Below are 14,886 nucleotides of genomic sequence, written 5' to 3'. Positions count from 1 at the left end.
GGTGTGTGTGTAGACGTGTAACTGTAGGCACACACACACAGCCTCAGCTAAACGTCTATTACAGGATTCGGATAGTTGTGTTACGCAGTCTGCTCCGGTTCTGCACATGATGAAATGACAGACCATTTCTGCCCATTGTTGACACTTGGGACTGTGCAGCAGGCTGACGAGAACCTGATGGTTCTAGGTGGAGGTAGCAGCATTCTGTATTCTTCACAGGGAAAGGATACGACTTACTAATCTCAGTTTATGGACTTTACGAAAAGAACCATCTAGAAAGAGGAAGCGGCTGCTTGTTAGTTACCTACATGTTGGAGAGGAAGAACTAACTACCCACGCAGACCTTCTTTTTCTTGGGTAATTATTTCTGACACCTCAAAGATTAATTTTATAAACAGAGCGTTAAGAGGGGAGGAGCCTGTGGCCATGATTGACAGCTATTACACCGCCTACTTCCTCATTCTGGACGATTTAACCCCCCTCTTGTCTAAATGTGACATGTCCAGGTGTAGCGCAGCGTCCGTCTCCTCCCTCCGTTCTCCACGCCCCTAATACTGCTTTTACAGAAACGGAACCGCGTCCAGCACCAATTCAACCTCCCGACAGAACAAAACTCTCCAACCGTCCGCATAACCCAACAATCAGGCTTAAACAACAAAGGCAAACATGCACACAACTGGGAATTAACACAGATGTCCAACATTCCTGCTCATTCTGACGTCGCTTCTCATGGTTTGTGTGTAAATGGGGTGGAAACCTGTGATATTTTTAAAAAAGTTACAGTCATATGTACTTAAGGTTGCAGGTTCCTACTGACAGCAGATGTGGATCTTGTGGCTTCAGAACTTAGGGACTTGGAGAGCTGAGCCTGCACTGTTTGCTGAGACTCTTCTACACTGCAGATGTGGGATCTCCTCAGGGTTCTGCAGCAGTAGGACCTGCAGCTCCTGAGTGTGAGTGCAGGAGAAGGACTTCATTTGGTGTCGACCTCGCTGCAGTTCCTCCTGATCCAGTACAATAATGAACACACACAAACGGCCAACCACAGGGCACAGTACCTACACACGCAGCATGTTCAGGCCACAGAATGTACAATTTGGTATTTTGTGAATAGATAAGTTTATGAAAAGTGTGGTTATATGACACACACACACACACACACACACACACACACACTAGGAGCAGCATGCAGAGACAGCTACTATGGTAACAAGGACTCGACTGTTTCTATGGTAACAGTGTCCAGTAATTCCAGCTGTGGAACTTCTGATCACCAGATGGCGACAGAGTCACTTCCTTGTGTGTGTTTTAATGCAGTTCTATTATTACCATTTAAGTAATGCGAGTGTTTAATAAAAGTGGTGTGTGTGTATATACATATGCGGGGGGAAGGGGGGTCTGCATATCATCTCCCGAGTGATGAATTCCTCTTACAACTGGTTCCAGGACGGGATGCAGAACTGGACTCAACCACCTGTATTGATTGACAGATATTTTCCAAGTGAAAGTGAAGTGATTGTGTGACACAACGAAAGGTGTCCTCTGCTTTTAAACCATCACCCTCGGGGAGCAGTGTGTGGATCGGGATTCGAACCGGCAACCTTCTGATTACGGGGTCGCTTCCTTACCCGCTAGGCTCCCACCGCCACTGAAGATAAATATACGTTTTGTCTGGTTGTAGCAAACACCCGTGTCACACACGCACACGTTATTCTAACGCGCACAAAAATCCGAGAAATCCCCTGATTAATAAGCCGTTTAAAGCGACGCGAAGCGGCGCAGCGGGAGAAGATGGAGGAGCGGGCGCCACTTCCGGAGATTTCGACATTTTTCGTATTTGCCCGAACAGGCTCGACAGCAGCCAGGGTGGAGCAGCCCCGCCCCCGCTGTAGACTGACGGCTCCGACAGCCAATCGGCGCAGAGCTCAGGCAGCCGCCGGCCAATCAGAAGTTGGTAAATCTTGGACCTGCGCCGCCTGCCTCTTCTCGCCGCAGTTGGCGTGAATGAAGGCGTTTTGAGTTGGAAAAGTCGTACGTGATGAGAGAATCGGTGAAATTTTGACGTGAAGTTCGACTTTTTGGAGTTTTTTCTGGAGTGACCGGTAAGTTTCTGTTTGTTGTTTCACTTCTTTTACCGACATTTCTGCCTGACGGGCCGTGCCGTGCCGAGCCACTACTTCCTGCTTACTGGGGCCTGCGGGGACTTGTACCAGTTTCACTGTAAAATTCAAGCAGACAGAACCCATTAAACACAACCGGGGCGCTTATTCCCGAACAGGAGTTCAATTTGGTGGCAAAGTGTGTGTAGAATGAGGAAAACCCTGCGCGTCACGTCGGCGCCGGAGTCAAGATGATTTGAACTCGGGTCACCTCACGGTTACAGTAACAGGCCGTGCTTTTCTGACGGCCAGTGTGGGTGTGGCCGCGGGGTCAGGGGTCATCTTGTTTGAGGGGTGCCTGCAGTTTTGTCTGTGCCCCCTGCAGGTGGACGAGCGCGGTGCCGCGCATCACGGGTTGGGGGGGTTTCGGTTCTGCCTCTGCGTTGTGTGTGTGTGTGTGTGTGTTACTGTTGGGGAAGCGTATCTTGATGTAACTGTGTGTGTTCGGGAAGCCCCGCCCACTCCCCAGGATGCCGCTGGTCACCAGGAACATTGAGCCGAGGCACCTGTGCCGACAGACCCTCCCCGACACCATTAAGAGTGAACTGGAGTGTGTGACCAACATCACCCTCGCCAACATCATCCGCCAGCTTGGCTCGCTCAGTGAGTGTGAATTTGTGTGAGATGTGAAGCACGTCCGACGCGGAGCATTTGATCCACGCACAGCTCTCTCTCTGTGTGTGTGTGTGTGTGTGTGTGTGTGTGTGTGCGCATGTGTAGGTAAGTTTGCTGAGGACGTGTTCGGGGAGCTCTTCGTTCAGGCGAGCGCGTTTGCAGAGCGCGTCGGGACTCTGGGCGAGCGAGTCGACCAGCTGCAGATTAAAGTCACACAACTGGACCCTAAAGAGGAAGAGGGTGAGCGGCGATTTACAAACGACCCGACACTTGTACACACAGACACACACCCTCACAAGTTCCTCTCTTGCGTCTCTCAGTGTCTCTCCAGGCCATCACCACTCGAAAGGCGTTCCGCTCCAGCCTGATCCAGGATCAGCAGCTCTTCACCCGCCCCTCCCTGCCCGTTCCTGTTCAGGAGACGTACCTGATATGCATCGAGCCTCCACCCCTCAACAAGCTCAGCATGTACAGGTACACACACACACACACACACACACAGCTGCACTTTTACAAATGCACTAAACTGCAGCCACCTCCCTTCTTCTCACCATGGACTCAGGAAATTTTACATTCCTGATGTTGACTGGACTGTGATCAAATTTACACTCTACACACACACACCTCCTAATCACACGTGTGTGTCTGTGTGTGTCTCAGAGAGGATGGCAAGGAGGCACTGAAGTTCTACACCGACCCGTCCTACTTCTTTGATCTGTGGAAGGAGAAGATGCTGCAGGACACCAAAGATATCATGAAGGAGAAACGCAAGCACAGGGTACACACACACACACACACACACCAATCCACATTGTGGAGAAGAAATGTAAGTACAGCCACAGAGAAGGATTCCGAATTTAACCATGTTGTTTTCCATGTTGCTGTTTGGGTCATTTTGACTTCGGCTTTTTATGAATGCAGATAACTTTGTGTGTTCGGTTGGAGCATTTTATGAATCAGTCGGGAGTCTGTCCCCAAAATAGTGTTCACATTACTAGAAAATGGAAACACAAACCCACAAACACAAACCGCAAACGTCGCCTGGGTTTCCATTCTAATTATGCCGCACAGTTAAACTGCCCTGTGGCACAGTGGTAGTGGGTAACACACTCGCCTATGAACCAGAAGACCCGGGTTCGAATCCCACTTACTACCATTGTGTCCCTGAGCAAGACACTTAACCCTAAGTTGCTCCAGGGGGGGACTGTCCCTGTAAATACTGATTGTAAGTCGCTCTGGATAAGGGCGTCTGATTAATGCTGTAAATGTAAATGGTAGAGCAGATAACACCCTCCCCTCCACATCACATGTTACAGGGAATGACAGAGCAGAGAACTGAATGCAGATAATCATATTCAGCGGAAATGTGTAAACTGGGGAAACATTTTATAGATTATTGGAATGAGGGTATTTGGTTTGAATCGATTTTTTTCATTTTTTGGCACAACCCTAAAAAAACACCAGGGAAAAGCTCACTTGTGTGTCTGTGTGTGAACAGAAAGAGAAGAAGGACAATCCCAACCGTCGGAACCAGAATCCCCGGAAGATTAAAACCCGGAAGGAGGAATGGGAGCGTCAGAAGATGGGGGCGGAGTTTGTTGAGAAGAACAGTGAAATGGGGTGAGTCTGTTGTGATTGTGTTTTTCTGTGTGTGTGTGTGTGTGTTCTATTTCATACATGTTTCATGTATGTCCAGGAACTCGTTGGAGATGCTGAATGGCAGTATTGGTTCTGCCGATGGCTTCAGCTCTGTACAGGATCAGAACTCGTTTATCTCGGATCCCTCATCACCCCTTGCTCCCATGACACCGGATGACTTCCTGCCTCCCCCTCCACCAGACATGACGTGAGTCCCGCCCCTTCCTGTCTGTGGGTCAGTGATTGGCCATCAGCTCAGTGCCGTTTCTGAATTCTTCCTCTCCCCCTCAGGTACAATGATCATGGAGCTCCGCCCCCAAAGCGAATTAGCATGCTGAGCCCCAATCACCCCCCACCTGCTCCACCAATGGCCTCTTCCCCTCCAGGGCGGTCCTCTCTGGTCCCGCCTCCAGCACCCCCACCCCTTCCCCCATGTGACATGGGCATTCCTCCTCCCCCGCCTCCTGGTTTTGACTCCTCCCCTCCTGGCACACCTGGGATTTCTGCCATTCCTCCGGCCCCACCTCCTCCTCCTGTTCATTCTGGAGTCCCACCCCCCCCTCCTCCTCCCCCAGCACCGAGTGTTGGACCCCCACCACCACCTCCACCCCCTCCACCACCAGGGCCACCCCCTCCGCCCTCTGCTGGGCCAATGCCACCCGCCTCCGTTGGAGTGCCTGCCCCCAGTGCACCTAAAGCGCAGGCTCCACCCCCCAGCGACGCCCGCAGCGATCTTCTGCAGGCCATACGTCAGGGTCAGAATCTCGCATTTCACTCGCAGGCTTGTCTACAACACTTCTCACATGAACAGACTCTCGTTGATGCCGTCTGTGTGTGCGTGTGTGTGTTCCAGGCTTTAACCTGCGGAAGGTGGAGGAGCAGCGCGAGCAGGAGAAGAGGGACTACGTGGGAAACGACGTTGCGGCCATCCTGTCTCGCCGCATCGCCGTCGAGTGCAGCGACTCCGAGGACGACTCGTCCGAGTTCGATGATGAGGAGTGGTCTGAGTGAGACCGTCTTCATTAACTCGGTGCTTGTTTGTGTGTGTTAAAGAAAAAAAAGACTCATTTTACAGTCAGACAAAACACACACATACACACGAGTTCAGTGCATGAATCAGGTTCATGAACACAGTGACTGAAATGCATCACTATCAATTTCTTTCCTGTTGCCACAATTATGTTTCTGAAATATACTTCTGGGGTCTGACATGTCTGATTTATGGGCGCTCAGGGTCTGTCTGGTTTATTCTGTTTTTTTTTTTCCTCCGCTATTCCTAAGTGCCTTTGCTGTTTGTTATAAAATTAAATCTGAATGGATGCCGAGTTTCGGATCTGGAGCTTTTCTGTGTTTGTTTTATTCAATAAATGTATCAGTGTTAAAAAAAAGAAATATCTGAGTCTGCATCCATCTGCTCACCCGAGGGCATGGAGCTCAGCCCTCTTTTCACCATCAGGTTTCATTTCGTTTACTCAGATTAGGAATTGAACATGAGCAAACAACAATTTAGTTTGGTGCCCGGCGAAGTTCGGTTCTGTGTTCTGATGCTGGTTTTCTGTAGAATTTGATGTTGGTCACATAAAACCACAATCCAAACTAAAGAAACTCGTTTATTAACAATAAGAAACCACATGGCAGCTGGCTGGACATTGAAGCTCTGGTCCTATTGGCCGATGAAGGTCTTCCTCCGGAAGGCCCACTGATACTGTTTGGTGTGTGTGTGTGTGTGTGTCCCCACAGGGGACTCTGCAGACAGAGTGAATCTCCATCGGAGACACAAAGTCACCCCTCGCCTGTGTGTGTGTGTGTGTGTGTGTCTGTCTGATCGATTGTCACACGTCGCTGGGTGTTGGTGTGTGTTTGGCATGGGCGTGCACGCAGCCGCACGCCCTCAGCAGCACTCTGCGGATGTGGTGTTTGTGAAAGGCGTAGATGAGTGGGTTGATCAGCGAGAGCGTTGCCACGGAACCAAGCGCGGCGTAGGTGTAGAGGGGGCGGGGCTGAGCTGTCTCCTAGGAGGCCGTAGATGGCGAAGGGCAGCCAGCAGCCGGTGAAGGCGGCGAGGCTGAAGGCAAGGGTGTGTGTGCGGCTGCGCGCCTGCGCGTGCGGGGTCAGGGTGTGTCTCTGCAGCTGGATCATGCGGAGCGTGGCGCCGCACCACCCCTGCCAATGTGGGTGTTGAGCTGCAGCACCAGCAGCAGCAACCAGCAGGAAGCCCCCACAGAGCGCGCCCAGGTGCCGCCCGGGTCAGCGGCCGGACCACGCTGCACGAGTCCGATCGGCAGCCCCACCCCAGCAGCGGCAGCGCCCCCTGCAGGCCGGCCAGCAGCCAGGTGAGGGCGATGGCGGCGTGTGTGTGGGCGCGGTGTGTGTGGGAGCTGTAGGTCAGCGCGTGCTGCAGTGACAGGAAGCGGTCGAGAGTGATGCCCAGCAGAGAACACACGCTGGCGCTGAGCGCGCTCACACACACACACACGCCGACGAGCTCCAGGGCCTCAGAGTGGACGCACACGCGCGCCAGGAAGCGGAGCGTCAGGCCCGCCCCCGCCAGGAAGTCCGCCCATGCTAGAGAGCCAATCAGCAAGAACATTGGAGCCCTGAGGGACGACGAGGAAAAGATGGTCGTCACGACGATGGCGTTTTCACAGCAGATCAACGCGCCGGACACACACTCCGCCATGTCCCACACGGACACCACCATGGGAGTGGTGGGGTCAGGGGTCAGAGGCGAGGAGGAGCTCAGGAACCAAACAGATTCATTCATTGCCAACTCTGAAAGTCAGAGAGAGAGAGAGAGAGAGAGAGAGGGATGGGGGGGGGGGGGGGGTGGTTAAAAGCCATCAGGTTGATCAACAAAGTTGATGAGACGTGTCCTACTTTACTTCATGTTCAAGAACCGCCCATTTGACTTTGGACCAAAGATACTGGTGCAGTATAACCATGCATCCTTAACCCACACAACACACACAGTCATGACCAAGTACACACACAGTTCAACACATGCATTCATCATCACGCACCTTGAAGACCCACAATCGTAATCATGTCATCATATTACACTCACGTAACACGCAACTTCATACAGAATTTGAGATTTGTTGACGTACCTGAGACGCTCACGCGGCGTCCGTCCGCTGCTCCGGTCCGCCAGTTCGCCACTGAGTCGGTTCGGGCAGCGCGACGTGCCTTCCGCAGAGCCCGCCTGACGTCAGCAGGTCCCTGGCCAATCGGCGGCGTCCCTGAGCGTCGTGGCGTCATTTCATTCATAAAATCCGCAACGCGCGGGCCACGCCCACTGCGGCGGAGGCAGGAGTCGCTCCGAGTCTTTCCCGTAACGGAGACCCCCGCCTACACACACGCACACACACACACACACACACACACACACACACACACACACACACCTAACAGAAAATACACACACACACACACACCTAACGCAAATACACACACACCCCCCTCCTTTACCACAAACGGAGCACAAAGCATCTCACCCACTCACACACCTACACACACACACACACACACACACACACCTAACACAAATACACACACACCCCCCTCCTTCACCACAAACGGAGCACAAAGCATCTCACCCACTCACACACCTACACACACGCACACACACACTCTAGCCCACCACAGCACTATCCTGCTACTACCAGACAAACAAAAACTTGTGTAGCTCTGTGTAGTTGTGTAGTAGTTGTGAACATGACGTGGAAGACTGGGTAGGAGTGTGTGGTATTATTAACGTGATGGTGTTAATGTTGTAGTAGAGGTGCGAATTGCAGAGGTCTTGAAACACTGCAAATATTGACTCAATAAAATGAGTCAATAAAATGCTTGTAATTATACTCCAATACAGTATTAATGCGGTATTATAAATGTGGTAGTATTAATGTAGTATTAATGCAGTAGCTTTAATGCGTTAATATTAATGCGGTAGCATCAATGCAGTAGCCATAATGCATTAATATTAAGGCGGTAGTATAAATGTGGTAGTAGTATTAATGTAGTATTAACGCAGTAGTTTAAATGTGGTAGTTGTAATCCGGTAGTATCAATACAGTAGTCATAATGCAGTATTATTGATGCGGTGGTTGTAATGTGGTAGTACCAATGCAGTAGCCATGATGCGTTAATATTAACACGGTAGTATAAATCAGGCAGTTTATATGTGATAGTCTTAATGCAGTGTTATTAATGTGGTGGTCGTTATGTGGTATTTTCAATGCAGTAGTTGAAATGTGGTAGTATTAATGTGGTTGTATGAATGCAGTAGCATAAATGTGGTAGTATTAATGTGGTGGTTGTAATGCGGTAGTATCAATGCAGTAGGCACAATGTGGTAGTATTAATGAAGTAGTATTACTGAGGTGGTCATATTGCGGTAGTATCAATGCAGTGGGTGCAATTCGGTAATTTTAATATAGTAGTATGAATGCAGTACTATAAATGTGGTAGTATTAATGCGGTGGTTGTAATGCGGTAGTATCAATGCAGTAGGCACAATGTGGTAGTATTAATGCAGTAGTATTACTGAGGTAGTCGTAATGCAATAGTATCAATGCAGTGGGTGAAATGTGGTAATATTAATGTAGTAGTGTAAATGTGCAAGTATTTTTTGCTGCATTGGTTGTAATGTGGTAGTATCAGTGCGGTAGTATTAATGCAGTAGTATTACTGAGGTGGTCATAATGCGGTACTATTAATGTGGTAGTATTAATGCAGTAGTATTACTGAGGTGGTCGTAATGTGGTAGTATCAGTGCAGTAGGTGCAATGCGGTAGTATTAATACAGCAGTGTAAATGCAGTAGTATTACTGCAGGGGTTGTAATGCGGTAGTATCAATGCAGTAGTTTTAATGTGGTAGTATTAACGCAGTAGTATTACTGAGGTGGTCGTAATGCGGTAGTATCAATGCAGTAGGTGCAATGCGGTAGTATTAATACAGTAGTGTAAATGTGGTAGTATGAATGCAGTAGTATTAATGTTGTAGTATGAATGCAGTAGTATTAATGTTGTAGTATGAATGCAGTAGTATAAATGTGGTAGTATTAATGCAGTGGGAGTAATGCGGTAGTATCATTGCGGTAGTCGTAATTCAGTAGTATTAATACGGTAGTACAAGTATGTGGCTACTATTAATACTAGTATGCTAGTATTAATAGTAGTACTAGTATGCGGTAGTATGTGGTAAAAGGGAATTCTGGTTCCTGTCTGTAGATGGATATTTCCTGTCTGTACAAGCGTTACTCAAGCTGGTAGCACAATCATCCTCGAATGACGTCAGAAATTCATTGATAGTGTTAGAGTGTGTGTGTGTGTGTGTGTGTGTGTGTGTGTGCGCAATCATCAGGGCAGGATGACAGTGCACTGGCGCAGGTTTCCCTTCATGCTTCATCAAAGAGACAATTCAATACCCAGCCCCCATCAGCACAAGAGTGACGGCTGAATTTCTGTGTGTGTGTGTGTGTGTGTGTGTGTGTGTGTGTGTGTGTGCGCGCTTTTCGGTGTACGTTTCCTAAACACCAGCCAGTTGCCAGGAAACGTCTGTGATCTGGGCTCACATTACGGTGGTGCTGCTGTCCTCTCACACACTCACACACACACACACACACACAGACACACACTTGGGTCGTCTCTCATCAGAGCAGAAGCTGCAGTGAGGTGTATGTGTGTGTGTGTGTGAGAGAGTGTGTGCTGGCTGCGGGGTGACCAGGCTTGGGGTGAAACAGCGTGTTGCGTGTCGGTGTTGCTGGAGAGTCTGTTTTCCGTGTGTTGGGTCTGAGTGTGTATGTGTGGTGTGTTTGTGTGTGTGTGTGAAAATGAGGGGAGTGTATGCAGTGTTTCTGGGGGTTCTGGTCATGATGGAGGTGACAATGAGGGTCACTTCTCAAACAACCGGTAAGTGTTGCGACTGTCTGTCGTGTCTGTGTGTGTGTATGTGTGGTGTTGTGTGTGTGTGTGTCGTCACTGCAGTATTTTCTCCTCTTTTTAAAACTTTTTCTCTCCTGCCCCTCCTCTACCCAGACACCTCTGCTGTGCAGTTTCTACAGCTTGTTGCCAGGCAACGCTGCCTCCACTCGTCCATTGATTAAAACCTTCTCATGTCCACTCTGCTGACTGGAAATCTCAATCATTTTGTGATCAATAATCTGCAACAATCAACTATGGATCATTGTTATGGGAGAAAAATCTCTCATAGTCTTCTCTTCTTTTTCTCTTCTCTTCTCTTCTTGTCTTCTTCTTTTCTTCTCTTGTTCTCTCCTCCTCTTTCCTCTCTCTTCTTTCTTCTCTTATTCTCTCGTCTTCTCTATTCTCTGCTCTTCTACTCTTCTCTTCTTCTCCTCTCATGTCCTCCTCTTCTCTTCTTCTCTCTTCTTCTCTCATATTCTCCTCTTCTCTTATTCTCTCCTCTTCTCTTATTCTCCCTCCTCCTGTCCTCCTCTTCTCTCTCTTCTCTCTCTATTCTCCTCTTCTCTTATTCTCTTCTTCTCTTCTCTTCCTCGCCTCTTCTCTTCTTTTTTTATTTTATTTTCTTCTCTCCCCTTCTTCTTTTCTCTTCTTTTTATCCCCTCTTCTCTTTCTTCTGTTCTATTCTCATGGTTTATAGATTCCTACTGAACAATCTGTTACACACATAGACATACATACATTTTCTTTGATTGGCAGGTGAGCCGGCCAGTGACTGCTCTCAGCTGCAGTCATGTGACAGTTGTGTGAGTGGAGACCCTGCCTTCAATCTCACCAGCTGTGTCTGGAGAAGTTGTGAGAATGGTAAGACACACAAACACACACACACACACACACACACACACACACACACACACAATAGAAAAGAAATGTGACCCTCTGAGTTGGACTCTGGTCTACTCAGTTAATAATTCAAACAGACACGCAGTAAATAATTCAGTCTTATTATCCTTCTCAAAACCCAGTACATAGTGTTCACATCACTGTCTGCACATTATTGTGTGTGTGCGTTCACACAGTCTCATTTCAGACACACAACACACTCATCGTGCCTCTTTATTCCCTCCTGCAGACACAGCGTGTGTTTCTGCTGCAGATGATGCACAGGACTGCAGTATTTTCAACGACACTGCTATGTGTCCAGGTGTGTGTGTGTGTGTGTGTGAGAGAGAGAGAGAGAGAGAGAGAAGGATTGTTTAGTTGTAGGGAATGTGTGTGAGGTGTGTAGGTGTTTGAAGGGATTTTATCCCAAATAACCTGTGTGTGTGTGTGTGTTTGTGAGCAGTACCTCAGGATGATGATGCTGCTGCAGGTAAGGTTCTAAGTTTCAGGTTCTGTGTAGGTATAGTGGGGGGATCCCTCTCTCACCCTCTCACTGTCATTTTCTCTCTCTCTCACCCTTTCTTTACCTCTCCAACCCTCCCTCTCTCTCTCTCTGCCTCTCTCACCCACTCTCTCTCTCTCCCTCTCTCATGTTCTCTCTCTCTCTCTCACCCTCTCTCTCTCACTGTCCTTCTCTCACACCCCCTCTCTCACTTTCTCTCTCCCTCTCTCTTTCAGGGGTCACCGTTGCTCCGCCCCCCTCAGTTCTCTCAGGCTTCGTTTGACCTCTCAAGCTTCATTGGGGGAATCATCCTGGTTCTGGTACTCCAGGCTGGAGGATTCTTTGCCATGCGCTTCCTCAAAACTAAAGACAGCACCTATGAGACCATGTGAGTGTGTGTAGATGTGTCTCTGTTGCTCTGTGTCTCTGTTGCTGTGAATGTGTGTGTGTGTTTATATGTCTCTCTTGGACTGTGTGTGTGTACGTTTGGATGAGTCTCTGTTGCTCTGTGGTGTGTGTGTGTGTGTGTGTGTGTGTGTGTGTGTGTGTGTGTGTGTGTGTGTGTGTGTGTGGTTTGTATAGATGTGTCTCTGGCTCTCTGTGTGTGTGTGTGGTGTGTGTGTAGATGTGTCTCTGTTGCTCTGTGTGTGTGTGTTTATAGATGTCTCTGTTGCTTTGTGTGCGCGTGTGTGTGTTTATAGATGTCTCTGTTGCTCTGTGTGTGTGTGTGTGTGTGTGTGTGTGTGTGTATAGATGTGTCTCTGTTGCTTTGTGGTTGTGTGTGTGTGAGTGTATAGATGTGTCTGTTGCTCTGTGTGAGTGTGTGTGTGTGTTTTGTATAGATGTGTCTCTGGCTCTCTGTGTGTGTGTGTGTGTGTGTGTGTGTGTGTTATAGATGTCTCTGTTGCTTTGTGTGTGTGTGTGGGTGTGTATAGAGGTGTCTGTTGCTCTGTGTGAGTGTGTGTGTGTGTGGTGTGTGTGTGTTTTGTACAGATGTGTCTCTTGTGCTCTGTGTATGTGTGTGTGTGTGAATAGATGTGTCTGTTGCTCTGTGTGTGTGTGTGTTTGTATAGATGTGTCTCTGGCTCTGTGTGTGTGTGTGTGTGTGTGTGTATTTGTGTCTCTGTTGCTCTGTGTGTGTGTGTGTGTGTGTCTGTGTGTGTATATAGATGCGTCTCTGTTGCTTTGTGTGTGTGTGTGTGTATAGAGGTGTCTGTTGCTCTGTGTGAGTGTATGTGTTTGTATAGATGTGTCTCTTGTTGCTCTGTGTGAGAGTGTGTGTGTGTGTTTGTATAGATGTGTCTCTTGTGCTCTGTGTGTGTGTGTGTGTATAGATGTGTATGTTGCTCTGTGTGAGTGTGTGTGTGTATAGATGTGTCTCTGGCTCTGTGTGTGTGTATATGTGTGTGTATAGCTGTGTCTCTGTTGCTCTGTATGTGTGTTTGTAGATGTGTCTCTTGTGCTCTGTGTGTGTGTGTGTGTGTGTGTGTGTGTGTATAGATGTGTCTCTGGCTCTGTGTGTGTGTGTGTGTGTGTGTGTGTGTCTAGCTGTGTCTCTGTTGCTCTGTATGTGTGTTTGTTGATGTGCCTCTGTTGCTCTGTGTGTGTATAGTTGTGTCTCTGTTGCTCTGTGTGTGTGTGTGTGTGTGTGTGTGTGTGTATTTAATGTGTATTTGTGTTTCCTTCATCTCCTGCCACAGAGATCAGCCTCAGTGATGGTGCAGGAGACAGCGAAGAGCAGTAGCCTGCTGTGTGTATGTTAATGTGTGTGAGTCTGTTTGTGTACTTTTGTTCTAATCTGATAGTTGTGTTGCTGTGTTTGTTCCTCTCTACTCATAATTTCTGTTTGTTTGTATTTGATCATGTTTTACTCATAATTGTGAGTTACATACTTGTGTGTTAAAGCTGGTTGTGTTCTGGGTTTCATAAATTATTTTTTTTTGTTTATTGTGTTGTGTCAATTTGAATTGGTTGTTGTTTATTTATTTATGTATTTATTTCTTTGTTTAAATGTATATGTGTGTGTGAGTGCTAATATTCAGTAAGGTTGTTCACACTGGAAGTGTTAATCAGTTCCAATTGTTCAGGTTGCTAAGCAATAAAATAAAAAATCTCCTTTATTCTAAAAAAAATCTAACTTTACTCTCAGTTATGAAAACATCAGCCCAGATCTACACAACAATCAGCTTCACACTTCTTATAAAACTCAACACTAACGCTGATGTGCTGTTGACAATGTCACCGAGGGGACTAAACCCTCCGACAGGGCCGCTTCGGAGTCAGACTCCAACCCGGAGACTATCCACCTCATTTATAAAGACTAAATAACACCTACATAACTGTATACCATGGTGTTTGTATAATAATTACACTGTCTCGCTGTCCCAGTGGAAAATGAACAGTCGCCTTTTGTTGTGCTTAATATCCTGGTTCTACCGTAAGTAAATGTCATGATATTCATTCAGTAATAAAAGACATGAACGTCCAGCACAACAACTGTCCTCCGTGCAGTTGTTGCACAGAGTAAACGCGGTCATGACGCAAAGAAGGAAGAAGTAGGCAAGAGAAGCCATGTTCAGAAGAACCGTTCATGTTCTTCAATATTTCATTCATATTCAGGACGGTTTATGTTCAGAAGAACCCATTGAAGTTAAAGAACTGCTAGTAATGTTTTTAACATTAGGAAATGAGAAATGGTCTAATTTGGTGCATGCTTATCCTTTCTTCTTGTCTCAGGTTGCATATGTTTGTGTGTGTACGTGCGTGTGTGTGTGTGTGTGTAGTCCAATTATATCTATGTGCTCAGCATGTAAGGCTAATTAAAATGATTTGAACACTCGTCTTAAGATTTTTCTTCACTCCCAGGATCCGTGTAAGACAACTGGGTGATAAAGAGTGGAGGCATTCCTGAGTGTCTCAAGGTCATGCAGTGCCTCACCTCTGTGTCTCTCTTTCGATAACTTCTGTGTTGCTAGGCCCTGCTAGTCTTTTCTTGGTCCTCCCAAAACTCCCAGGCTTCAGTGGGCTTCGGCCTCTACGGAGTTTCTTTGTGTTCACCGCACACCTGTACATTTACATTTATGGCATTTGGCCGACGCCCTTATCTAGAGCGACTTACAACGTGCTTTCCTGTTCGTTCTATATGTACCCAAGAAGGGAGTTGCAGTAGT

At 47.8% G+C, this 14,886-nt stretch overlaps 3 protein-coding genes across 3 annotated transcripts; 2 read left to right on the top strand and 1 right to left on the bottom strand.

Moving 5' to 3' along the window:
* Positions 1–1,799: 1,799 nt before the first annotated feature.
* wasf2 (WASP family member 2) lies at positions 1,800–5,804 on the top strand. Its single transcript, XM_028991216.1, has 9 exons — positions 1,800–2,102; positions 2,612–2,762; positions 2,880–3,014; positions 3,095–3,248; positions 3,435–3,552; positions 4,273–4,394; positions 4,471–4,620; positions 4,704–5,167; positions 5,266–5,804. Exons 2-9 carry the CDS (start codon positions 2,630–2,632, stop codon positions 5,421–5,423), a joined length of 1,434 nt encoding a protein of 477 aa, XP_028847049.1. The 5' UTR covers positions 1,800–2,102; positions 2,612–2,629; the 3' UTR covers positions 5,424–5,804.
* A 205-nt stretch (positions 5,805–6,009) lies between these two features.
* On the bottom strand, positions 6,010–7,571 carry LOC114797204 (G-protein coupled receptor 12). The gene is given in 4 exon segments (XM_074933637.1): positions 6,010–6,406; positions 6,408–6,650; positions 6,652–7,184; positions 7,520–7,571. Coding segments are annotated over 3 exon segments (930 nt in total). The 5' UTR covers positions 7,177–7,184; positions 7,520–7,571; the 3' UTR covers positions 6,010–6,244.
* A 2,455-nt stretch (positions 7,572–10,026) lies between these two features.
* On the top strand, positions 10,027–14,557 carry cd164l2 (CD164 sialomucin-like 2). Its single transcript, XM_028991300.1, has 6 exons — positions 10,027–10,323; positions 11,092–11,196; positions 11,465–11,538; positions 11,678–11,704; positions 11,953–12,104; positions 13,417–14,557. The coding sequence occupies exons 1-6, from the start codon at positions 10,245–10,247 to the stop codon at positions 13,430–13,432; spliced, it is 453 nt and encodes a 150-aa protein (XP_028847133.1). The 5' UTR covers positions 10,027–10,244; the 3' UTR covers positions 13,433–14,557.
* The last annotated feature ends 329 nt before the right edge of the window (positions 14,558–14,886 follow it).

This window comes from Denticeps clupeoides, chromosome 9, assembly GCF_900700375.1.
Source record: "Denticeps clupeoides chromosome 9, fDenClu1.1, whole genome shotgun sequence".
NCBI classification, from domain to species: Eukaryota; Metazoa; Chordata; class Actinopteri; order Clupeiformes; family Denticipitidae; genus Denticeps; species Denticeps clupeoides.
Note: the sequence above shows the minus strand (reverse complement) of the source record. Positions and strands in the feature narration are given on the sequence as shown.

What these genes read in the sequence shown, in the direction of transcription:
- wasf2 (XM_028991216.1), top strand. Translation starts at nt 2,630, where the DNA reads ATGCCGCTGGTCACCAGGAACATTGAGCCGAGGCACCTGTGCCGACAG. An exon ending in CCCCCTCCACCAGACATGAC is followed by an intron (nt 4,621 to 4,703) that starts GTGAGTCCCGCC and finishes TCTCCCCCTCAG; the next exon opens with GTACAATGATCATGGAGCTC. An exon ending in TCTGCAGGCCATACGTCAGG is followed by an intron (nt 5,168 to 5,265) that starts GTCAGAATCTCG and finishes TGTGTGTTCCAG; the next exon opens with GCTTTAACCTGCGGAAGGTG.
- cd164l2 (XM_028991300.1), top strand. Translation starts at nt 10,245, where the DNA reads ATGAGGGGAGTGTATGCAGTGTTTCTGGGGGTTCTGGTCATGATGGAG. An exon ending in GGTCACTTCTCAAACAACCG is followed by an intron (nt 10,324 to 11,091) that starts GTAAGTGTTGCG and finishes TTTGATTGGCAG; the next exon opens with GTGAGCCGGCCAGTGACTGC. An exon ending in CTGGAGAAGTTGTGAGAATG is followed by an intron (nt 11,197 to 11,464) that starts GTAAGACACACA and finishes TCCCTCCTGCAG; the next exon opens with ACACAGCGTGTGTTTCTGCT.